This window comes from Uloborus diversus, chromosome 7 (assembly GCF_026930045.1).
Source record: "Uloborus diversus isolate 005 chromosome 7, Udiv.v.3.1, whole genome shotgun sequence".
NCBI classification, from domain to species: domain Eukaryota; kingdom Metazoa; phylum Arthropoda; class Arachnida; order Araneae; family Uloboridae; genus Uloborus; species Uloborus diversus.
This window is the reverse complement of record NC_072737.1, coordinates 11,837,357-11,849,634: the sequence shown is the minus strand read 5'-3', so window position 1 is coordinate 11,849,634 and position 12,278 is coordinate 11,837,357. Positions and strand designations below refer to the sequence as shown.

Sequence of the window (12,278 nt, the reverse complement as noted above, 5' to 3'; positions counted from 1 at the left end):
GAGTTCATTAATGAAGAGACATTTAAGGGTCCATACTGGAGAAAAACCCTACTCCTGTGAGTGTTGCTCAATGGCTTTTGCTCATGTTTTAACCTTAAAGTCACATATGAAAATCCATACTGGCGAAAAGCCATATGCATGTGAATACTGTTCAAAGAAATTTTCTGTCGCTTCAAATATAAAGAGGCATTTAAGAGTCCATACTGGAGAAAAACCTTACTCGTGTGACTATTGTTCAATGGCTTTTTCTCACTCTTCCAGCTTAAAGACGCATATGCGAGCCCATGCAGGAGTTTCTCAAGCTGAAGAATCGAATTTGGAAGTACCTACTGGAGAAAATCTCTATTCCTGCGAGTTCTGTTCAAAAACATTTCGGTTTGAGAAATATTTGAAGAATCATATGAGAATTCATACTGGGGAAGAACCATATGTGTGCAAACATTGCTCTAAGACATTCTCTTTTCGTACAAACCTGACAGTACATATGAGAGTTCATACTGGTGAAAAACCCTATGCATGTGAATACTGTTCGAAGACCTTTGCTCGAGCCGAAACATTGAAGGCACATTTAAGAGTCCATACTGGAGAAAAACCCTACTCGTGTGAGTGTTGTCCAATGACCTTTGCTAATGGTTCAAGTTTAAGGGCACATATGAGAGTTCATACTGGAGAAAAAACCATATGTATGTAATCATTGCTCAAAGAAATTTGCTTTTTCTTCAAACCTGAAATTGCATATGAGAGTCCATACTGGCGAAAAGCCATATGCCTGTGAATACTGTTCAAAGAAATTTTCTGTCGCTTCACTTATGAAGAGGCATTTAAGAGTCCATACTGGAGAAAAACCTTACTCGTGTGACTATTGTTCAATGGCTTTTTCTCACTCTTGCAGCTTAAAGACACATATGCGAGTCCATGCAGGAGTTTCTCAAGCTGAAGAATCGAATTCAAAAGCATATACTGGAGAAAATCTCTATTCCTGCGAGTTCTGTTCAAAAACATTTCCTTTTGAGAAATATTTAAAGAATCATATGAGAATTCATACTGGCGAAAAACCATATGCGTGCAAACATTGCTCTAAGACATTCTCTTTTCGTACAAACCTGACAGCACATATGAGAGTTCATACTGGTGAAAAACCCTTTGCATGTGAATACTGTTCGAAGACATTTGCTCAAGCTGAAACATTGAAGGCACATTTAAGAGTCCATACTGGAGAAAAACCGTTCTCGTGCGAGTGTTGTCCAAAGACCTTTTCTCAAGGTTCAATTTTAAGTGCACATATGAGAATTCACACTGGAGAAAAACCATATGTATGTAATCATTGCTCAAAGAAATTTGCTTTTTCTTCAAACCTGAAATCGCATATTAGAGTCCATACTGGCGAAAAGCCATATGCATGTGAATACTGTTCTAAATCGTTTGCTCAAAATTCAGTATTAAAAAGACATTTAAGTGTCCATACTAGGGAAGAACCGTACTCCTGTAAATGTTGTTCTAAGGCCTTTTCTTTTAATTCAAGCTTAAAGAAACACATGAGAGTTCATACAGCTGAAAAATCGTCATAAACTTGCAAGTTTTGTTTAGAAGCATTTCCTTTTTTCTCACTCTTGAAGAAGCATAGGAGACTCTATACTGGAAAATGGTTTTTTCTTTTTGTTTTGTTGTTGAAATTTTTTTTTCAAAAACGTTATCTCATGATTGATTTCATATTTTTTTTTTCATCAAAGAGATAGATGTATATGATTCCATATGGTCTAAATATCCTAAAAGAGTGAAAAGCACATACCAGCATTTTTTTTTAAATTCCAAAGTTAGAGATTCTCGCTACTAGCTATTATACTACTTGTATATGAATATGTTTCAAAGGTTTTGCATAATATCTTCTAGCACCTCTATATTCTTGTGTAATTTCTCTAGAACCATTTCTTAGATTAGAATTGTTCACTATTGATTTGACTATCTATACCAATAAAAGACTGTTCTTTTGTCAGTATTGTGCAAAGGCATTTTGCACAGGAACACATATGACTGCTAGTAGAATCCGTACTCTTATGAAATTTGTTTACAGTCATTTACTTTGAAAATACATATGACTTCACAAACTGAAAAAAATACCTTCCCCATGAATGTTATAAAGAGACATTTTGTACAGTCTGAAGTTCTAGAGAAAAGATCAGATTCATACTCATGGGAAATCTGTTTGCAAGTTTGGGTTAAATTCTTTGAGTGAAAAGTTGAGAATTCATACGACTATTTTTACTTGTGGAAAAAAATATTTTATTAGCATTTTCAATCTGACTCTGATTTACATTAGCAGTGTCCTATGTTTTCGTTATTTCATAGACTGCTTTAAGCTTGTCCATTTCTGGCACCTTTTTTAAAAATAAACATTCATAAATTATTTATGTGTTCATTGTTATTATTATTTAAGACTGAAAATGCAGTGTAAAATAATGTCAAACTGATTTGATTTCTTTAAATTTTAGGTATTTAAATCTTTTTAAAAAATGTTTACATTATTCTAATCATGTTGACTATATAAAGTTTATAAGTATTTATGACAAAGTTTGGTGCAACCTTATTTTTCCAAACTGACTGGGTTCCAGGGAATTGAAAATTAAGTTAATAAGCAGGCTTTCTGTTAATTATATTAAAGAAAAATATTTTGCAATTAAATTATATATAATTATTTAGAACACGTAAAAAAAACAGTTTCACATCATTTCTTAACACGGAAGTTATTCACTCTCTTCAGTTTTAAATATGTTTGATGCTTGAATGAAGCAGTCATGCAAACATTTCATCATCATGAGTGACTGCCGCCTCAAGTACACCATGACATTTTTTAGATTATAATAATTTGTTGTACAGTCTATGCACAAGAATATACATTTGGCAAGAAAAATTCAAATGTTTCATTTGCTATCACAGTTTAAATTTTTTTTTTTTTTTTTTTTTGAAGATGAATTGTTCTTTAAAAGTCTGGAAATTTGTTTCAGATTACAGTGAAACCTGTGTAAGTTGACCACTTGCGGTGCAGTACTTTGGTGGTTAACTTAGACAGGTGTTCAACTTACAGAGGGTAGTAATGAAAACTTTTTTTGTCATTTCTTGTCCCGTGCATTTATTTTTTAAACTAATTGGAATACTTTAAACTCACTTTCATTGTTTAACATTACTTTAAAACAATAAGAAAATGGTGTTTAAATATTTTTAGAGATTATTTACCAGAATAACGCATAAAGTATCATACAAATTTAAAATTTCTGTGAATCGATCAAAAAAAAAAAAAAAAAAAGCCTCATTGCTTATGAAAAACTACTTAATTGATATTAACAATTCCTAAAAACTCATAACAAGTCAAATGTGACTCAAATTCTTTATTTTATTTTTTCTTGAACATTTGTAACCATGGTAATCTTCTTTACAAAAAAATAACTCCTTATTGAAGTTTGGCTCATTTTGTGGGACTTAACATTAGCCCAATGTTTTTCGATAGAAACATAAATATTCATAGGTTTTTCAAAAATGTCTGGTTATTTATTTGAGGCATAACTGATGAAACTTTTAGTACAATCTAATGTTGAATAGTAGTCAACTTACAAAGGGTTTTTTACAATATTCCAAACCAAAGCTGGTGTATATTAGTGGTCAAGATAGACAGGTGGTCAATATAGAGAGGCGATCAAGTTACAGAGGTTTTCCTTCATTATATAAGATAGGACTAATTCCGTTCCTGACAGAAGCAGTCAACTTAGACAGGTTGTCAACTTACAAAGGTGGTCAACTTTACAGGTTTTACTGTATCTCGTGATTCAGATCGATGAGGGCTGGTTAAACAAGGCTCTACTATAGTTTTAAAATATTCTGGTTGAACGTCCTTTTTTAGTTATCTATGTTTCGGAAAAGCAATTATTCTGTTTCCCTTGTACTTGAAGTTTACTCAGTCCATTTGCATGGGTGTGACATTTCTGCACCCATATTTGCACTTCATTTCCGAAGTTTTCAACATTGCCTTTTAATTGTAGTATATTGTAATATAAAGAACTATTATGAGTTATAATACGAAGTACCAACTTCCTAAAATAAGATTATTTGCTTGAAAATACTGATTTTTGATTGATATGTTGCGGGTGTGATCTTACTGTCACACCCACATTATGTACTATTTTTTTTTTCAAGAAAAAATTCAAAAAAAAAAAAAATTTGTTTGAGAAAGTTGATATTTCACATTATGATACATAATGTTTCCTTACATTCGAAGATATCGAAATTAAAATCCAAAGTTTTAAATTTTGGTAATAAAGTGGAAATATATGTGTAAAAATGCAAATGGACTCAGCAAGTTGTTTTTATTGTTCACTAATTTATTTTAATTCCATTTCAGCAATAATTTGGGCTGCATGAGATTTTTCATTGTCAAGCATGATGTTGGTTGTGTAACTCTGCATTGAATATCATCAATCACCAATATGCATGTTCATCTGAAAAATTTCATCGAAGTAGACGGTTGAAAATAACCCAAGTGACCCAACTCAAAAGTGAGGTTTTTCCCAATTTCAAGTTAAACCTCAAAATACATAGCTATGTAATCTTGAACTAAGTCATGGTTCAATGATGGTTCATGTCATGGTAACTAAGCCCCACATCCACCGGAGATTTAATGCACTTACAAAATTAGAACATGTCAATGGCAGTTTTTTCTCTAAAGTTGCCAGTGACTGTGTCAAGGATTCGATTGGATGTTCTTGCTTAGATGTAGAGAAATTTATTTGAATGATATTGGATTAAATTTGTTCGCTAGACATTGAAACAGGTATTAGCAAGGTCTATGCACCGATAGAGATACTTTAAATCTGTCATCAGTAAATGCTCTTTTAAGAAATATTGCACTTCTTGGTGACTCATGTCTGTCAAGTTCTTCCTAGTTATTAAATAATGTGATTGCTGACAGAAGACATTTTCTACGAAGATCTCATTTTGTCTTTAATGTGAAGAAACATTCTGCATGTCATCAACAAGATCTCTCTTATTATTTCCAGAGACTTGACATATTTATTGAGTATTGGAAAAACCAAACTTAAAATGTGTTTGTAACTGTCTTTATTTATTTACACTGACATATTTAAGAGTCCACAGTTAAGAAAACTTCTACTTGTGTGAATGTTATTCAAAATGGCGTCTTCTCCAGGTTCCAGCTTAAAAACACATATGAGGGCCCAGACTGGCAAGAAACCACACGCATGTGAGTACTGTTCAAAGACATTTTCTCGACCTTCAGAAATGAAAAAACATTTAAAAGTCCATACTGGAGAAAAACCATACTCGTGTGAGTGTTGTCCAATGACCTTTTCTCTAGCTTCAAGGTTAAAGGCACATAGGCGAGTCCATACTGGAGAAAAACCGTATTCATGTGAATCTTGTTCAATGTCTTTTTCTCAAGTTTCAGGTTTAAATTCACATATGACAGTCCACACTGGCAAAAAACCATATATATGTAAGCATTGCTCAAAGAAATTTGCATTTTCTTCAACCTTGAAAATTCATATGAGAGTCCATACTGGCGAAAAACCATATGCATGTGAATACTGTTCTAAGACATTTACTACAGGTTCAGGAATGAAGAGACATTTAATAGTTCATACTGGAGAAAAACCGCACTCCTGTGAGAGTTGTTTAATGACCTTTTCTCAGGTTTCAAGGTTAAGGACACATATGCGAGTCCATACTGGAGAAAAACCGTACTCGTGTGAATGTTGTCCAATGTCTTTTTCTCAAGCTTCATGGTTAAAGACGCATATGAGAATTCATACGGGAGAAAAACCATATGTATGTAAGCATTGCTCAAAGAAATTTGCTTTTTCTTCAAACCTGAAAGTGCATGTGAGAGTCCATACTGGTGAAAAACCATATGCATGTGAATACTGTTCTAAGACATTTGCTGTGAGTTCATTAATGAAGAGACATTTAAGGGTCCATACTGGTGAAAAACCGTACTCCTGTGAGTGTTGCTCAATGACTTTTGCTCATGTTTCAACCTTAAAGTCACATATGAAAATCCATACTGGCGAAAAGCCATATGCATGTGAATACTGTTCAAAGAAATTTTCTGTCGCTTCACTTATGAAGAGGCATTTAAGAGTTCATACCGGAGAAAAACCTTACTCGTGTGACTATTGTTCAATGACTTTTTCTCACTCTTCCAGCTTAAAGACACATATGCGAGCCCATGCAGGAGTTTCTCAAGCTGAAGAATCGAATTTGAAAGTACCTACTAGAGAAAATCTCCATTCCTGCGAGTTCTGTTCAAAAACATTTCCGTTTGAGAAATATTTAAAGAATCACACGAGAATTCATACTGGGGAAAAACCATATGTGTGCAAACATTGCTCTAAGACATTCTCTTTTCGTACAAACCTGACAGTACATATGAGAGTTCATACTGGTGAAAAACCCTATGCATGCGAATACTGTTCGAAGACCTTTGCTCAAACTGAAACATTGAAGGCACATTTAAGACTCCATACTGGAGAAAAACCGTTCTCGTGTGACTTTTGTCCAAAGACCTTTTCTCAAGGTTCAGGCTTAAAGGCACACATGAGACTTCATACTGGAGAAAAACCATATGTATGTAATCATTGCTCAAAGAAATTTGCTTTTCCTTCAAACCTGAAATTGCATCTGAGGGTCCATACTGGCGAAAAGCCATATGCGTGTGTATACTGTCCTAAGACTTTTGCTCAAGCTACAGGAATAAAAAAGCATTTAAGAGTCCATACTGGGGAAAAACCGTACTCCTGTAAATGTTGTTCAAAGACCTTTTCTGTTAATTCAAGCTTAAAGAAACACATGAGAGTTCATGCAGCTGAAAAATCGTCATAAACTTGCAAGTTTTGTTCGGAAGCATTTCCTGTTTTCTCACTCTTGAAGCAGGGTATGAGCACTCTTTAATCAAAAGTGACTTCTTTCTTTTCTGTTTTCTTCCAAAACATTACCTCATACTTGAGAATTCACATCCTTTTTTTTCATCAAAGAGACAGTTGTACTGTCTGACCGTCGATTACATGGAAAGGCTAATATCCGGTTTATAGGCGGAAATGGACCTATCTATTAGTTTATAGGGATGTTAGTTGGTTTGTTTCATATATGCACTTTTGCCTCAATATTATTTAGCCTTAGTTTTGTAAATATGAATATTTGCTCACCGCAACATTTTTTAAATCTAAAGTATACTCGATCTATATTCTCAGGGCAAAAATTAATTGATTTAGTTATTCACAACAAAGTTTTGAGCTTACCATTTTGCTTTTACGTTCCTGAACGAAGTGAAAATATTGTATCTTCTTTTCGTTGTTTCCATGGTAGCTATTTTTGTTTCCCTTTATTTTATTTTTGAGAATGCAATAAATGAATAAGGCACTAGTGACATTATAAAGCGCGTGCATCAAAATCTCATCGCTATTTTCTTTTCTCCCCTGCTAAATTCATTCAGATGGAATGGTCTTTACTTGGCAGATTGCCGAATTACATACAATCCGTGGTCAAACGGTATTTGATTCCATATGGTCTAAAAATCGTAATGGAGTGAAGAGCACACACAATCATTTTTTTTTTAATTTCAAAGTTAGAGATTCTCTATACTCGGAATTTTACTATGTGTGTCAAAACATGTTTCAAAGTTTTTGCACTGAGAACGCATATAATTACTTCTAGGGACTCCGTACTCTTTTGAAATTTGTCTTGAAGCATTTCCTCATATAGAATTGTTCAGAATTCATGTGATCACAATTTAATAACTAAACACACATATGACTGCTAGTAGAATCCAATCCGTACTGTTATGGAATCTTGTTTACAGACCTTTTCAACAATATCGAGGAGAACTTTTAAGGATTCATGCAACTATTTACGCTGGTAAAAAAAACTTCTTTCTTGTGAATGATTGCTGTGAAAAGACATTTCACACAGTCTAATAACTCAGAACAAATAGAATAACTACTGGCGAAATCCCTTCTTTTGTGTAATTTGTTTACAGTCATTTCCTTCAATTCTGTTGAAGATTTGTATGACTTTGCAAACTGGCGAAAAATACATCTCCTGTGAATGCTATAAAGAGACATTTTCTACAGTCTGCGGTTTTAGAATAGATCACGTTCATGCTCATGGGAAATTTGTAAGTTTGTAAAAATCTTAGTGAGAAGTTGAGAATTCATATGACACATTTAACTTTTTACTTGTGAAAAAAAAAAAAAATCTTGCATTATGAGCATCTTTAATTTGATTCTGCTTTACATTAGCAGTGTCCCATGTTTTTGCTGTTCCACATTGCTTTAAACTTGTTAACTAATGTACTTATTTTTTGATAAAAAATATGAGTTATTCATGTCTATATTGTAATTTTAATTTGAAAATGCTGCAGAAAAAAATTGTCAGACCTTTTTTATTTTGAATGGTACCCACACGGCTTTGCCCGTAATAGAAAATTAAAAGGTCTTTTGGTTCACCTGTATATTTACAAATAATGTATGGTGAATTTTCTCGACAATGGGCTTGTACCCATGTTACGGTTCCACGTTATGATAATTTCGTAATTTACTTGTCCATCTCATGATATTTTTGTTCTTTAAATTGGAATATAAAAAGAACAAAATTGAATTTTCAAAGAATCGTTTCGAGTTGCCCACCCCCATGCTACAAACTCACTTTGTGCCAAATTTCATGAAAAACGGCCGAACGGTATAGGTGCTATGCGCGTCACAGAGATCCTGACAGACAGAGATCTGGACAGAGGGACATTATTATTAGTAAGGGGCTTTATTATTAGTAAAGATAAAGATAAAGAAGATATTACGTTTTTTAATTTTTTAAAAAGATCTTTACATTATTCTGATAATGTTGACTTAATGTAAAGATTTAGAATTAAGAATGCATATAATGACTGCTGGTAGAAGCAATACATTTATAAAATTTGTTTACAAGCCAGGGTTTTCACTAAGGTAGCATTTCTCGAAAAATGTGAAAATACTAGCCAAATTGCGAAAATGGAACAAAGCATTTTCGCTTTTTTGCTCCAATATAACAAGAAAAAGAAGGGGGAAAAAGGTGTACAATCAGAGAGAGGAAGCGATATTGAACTTAATCGTTTTTATAAATCATATATCTAACATGTATAAACTGTTATTAAGTTGAACAATATTTCGCCTTAATGGGCATTTTATCCCTCCAATAAATGCATTATTGGGGTTTTTCAAAAGAAAAAAAAAATGTTTGCTCTCTCAATACCAAGAACAATTCTGAATTTTTCATTTAAAATTTTTAAAAGATATCACCTATTGTGCATTTATTTCTTCAAAGATGTCAAGCCTGAATTTTGCTAAAGACTTTTCCCCAATTTTGGCTTTTTTGCTAAAGAATTTTTAAACTCAGTTTAGACGCTGTTACAAGCAATTCCTTGAGTAGGACTGACTAATATAGTCAGTCCTACTATATCTATCTATCTATATATATATACTATATATATATACCAGTACGTATATCATATGACTATTGGTACTGACAAAATTTTTTTTCTGCAAGTGCAATGCAATTGCATTTTCCGCAGTTAAAAAACTCAGATCACATAGAATGAATATTGGCATAATTGCTATTCTTCTAAAATTTATTTAGAATTGCTCATTTACAAGCATTTCCTTGAGTGGGAGTGTTTAAAATTCATCCCATGACTTTGCAAATTGGCGTTAAATACTTTTCCTGTGACTGCTGTAAAGATTTTTTCTGTAATTTGTACTTTTAGAGCCGAGAAAGCATGTAATCATTACTGGCAGAAATCATATTCTTGTGAAATTCTTTTGCAAGTTTTATATTATTTCAGTAAGATGCTGAAATTTCGTATGATTGGTTTTTCATTTTAATCCAGTTGTAGAAAAAAGAAAAGACAGTTTCAAATTGCGTTATCAGTATTTTAAATTTAATTGTGCTTCACCCTCTGTCTTACACCTTCTGTGAATTTCACCCTCTCTTTGCAATTTAACTAAACTTTGTGTGAAAATTCTACTTTTGTGAATATATTGTTAGACTTGTGCTGCTATCTTTTCCATCAAAAGTCATTTTTTGTGAACTTTGACTTAATGCCTATTGGAAACAACCTCTTTATATTATAGATATACAGGGTGTTCCATTTTAACCTGCAAGACCTCTACTTTTGCAACCATTAGTCTTAGATACATACTTCCAACTCTAAAAATGTTCAAAATCGGATGCAGAATTAAGATATGTGAAAGTTTGAAGCAAAAATATAAATGAGTCAAAAAATACAAAATTTAACTTTTTATATGGGCCATAGGTATTATTTAGGGAAATAATCTCCATTGAAAGATATTACTAACACAAAAAATTTGACATTTGTGCGACCAAAACTCAATGAGATATTTGAGTTCAAAGTTTTAAGGGACCATATAGGATAGGAGATTGGAACTTATCGCCCTTTCAGGAGAATGACAGGTTGTCGAAGTAAAAAAAAAAACGAAGTATTTATATTTTTTATTGCTACTAAAAATAAATGCAAATGTTATGCCATGATAAGCAAAAACACTACAAAACCTCAATCAATTTGAAAATCCACACTCTGTGCACACATGTAATTTTAAATCCTTGTTAACTGCTATATTTTGCAATTGCAAGTATGCAACTATGACTAACGGTTGCGAAAATAGAGTCTTGCAGGTTAAGACGGAACAGCCTGTATAGATAAGTTGATAAGTACATGGTGTTCAATAAGATAACTCAGGTACAAACTACAAACACATTTTATTGAAAATCTATGGTTTATTTGCTTTACAAAATAAATATTATTTACATCGCACCATTATTAAAGTCAAGTTCAATTTAAAATGTTTAAACACTTATTTCAACCAGCAAAAACGATGGATTCTGAAGTCACCAAAGAGTTCATACAATGACAAATATCAAATGAGACTTTTCCTCCGACGTTTTAAGTTTTATATCTTTACTAGTGGTACCCTATGGCTTTGCCCACAGTAGAAAATTAAAAGGTCTTTTGATTCGCCTGTATTTACAAATAGTGAATGGTGAATTTCTTGCCAATTTGCTCGCCCACGTTATGATAATTTGGTAATTTACTCGCTTACTTTTTGATAATTTGCTCAGTAAAATGTTCTTAAAATTGAAGTAGAAAAAGAACAAAATAGAATTTTCGAAAAATCACTTCAAGGTTAACACCCCCCATGCTACAAACTAATTTTGTGCCAAATTTTATGAAAATCGGCCGAACGGTCTAGGCACACTATGCGTGTCACAGAGATCCTGACAGACAGAGGCTTTCAGATTTATTATTATTAAAGAAGATACAAAAAAAAAAAAAATACATATATATTTTCTGCAAAAATGCAACGATAATAATTTAGGGAGACAGACTATTTAAACTAACGGAAAAAAAATCAGCCATTTTAAAAGAAAACAAATCTTTCTTTCCAGGTTCGTCAACAGTTTTATCTTCAAGGTATTTTTTGAATCTAGTTTCAGGTTCGAAATCCATTTAACCATGCTGCTAATTTCGCAAGCTTTGTTTTTTGACAGCTGATCTTGCATTTCTATTTTTGCTGTTAAAGCTTTTAGTCATTTTTCTGGTATTACTGATTTTTACATAAGAAATTTAAATTACCGGGTATTACCTTTTTATGATTTCCAGGTTAGAAGTGCTTTTTTGAGATATGAGCAAAAAGCGTTTTAACAAACTCTTGCTGCCCTAGCCCAGTTATGCTTGTGCCATTAAAAAATGACTGAAACTAGGTTCTTCAAGATAGGATTGATTCGCAATCAATAAAATGACACAATTTTCAAATTTGACTGTAAGCGAGAGTGACAAATATCAACGCCTCAAAGCAAACGGTAGGATATCTTACTGTTGCTCTGAGGCGACAATATGGCTGTCCTTAGTTTGAGAGCCACCTGATGGATGATTTTCTTGCTGCATATTTAACTATCAGTTGAGAGTTTAACAAAATTTGTGATTCACACAGCACCTTAATGCCAAAGAACGGCTTCTATCTCATGCAATAGCTCTGACGTAAAATCCTTTTTGGGCGTCCATAAATGTCACGTTTTGAGCCCCCCCCCACCCCCAAGGCGTCAGGAAATTATGACAATTGGAAGGGAGGGGCAACAAAAATATGACACCACATTTTTTATGAGAATATGTAAGTACAAAACAACGACATGTGACGAAGAGCGAGACTATGGTGAAGTGTGACCCTTTG

General features: G+C 33.1%; 1 protein-coding gene across 1 annotated transcript; it reads left to right on the top strand.

Moving 5' to 3' along the window:
- Positions 1 to 238: 238 nt before the first annotated feature.
- Positions 239 to 4,457, top strand: LOC129226242 (zinc finger protein 658B-like). The gene is made up of 3 exons (XM_054860843.1): positions 239 to 600; positions 893 to 1,231; positions 4,391 to 4,457. The coding sequence occupies exons 1-3, from the start codon at positions 239 to 241 to the stop codon at positions 4,455 to 4,457; spliced, it is 768 nt and encodes a 255-aa protein (XP_054716818.1).
- Positions 4,458 to 12,278: the final 7,821 nt, after the last annotated feature.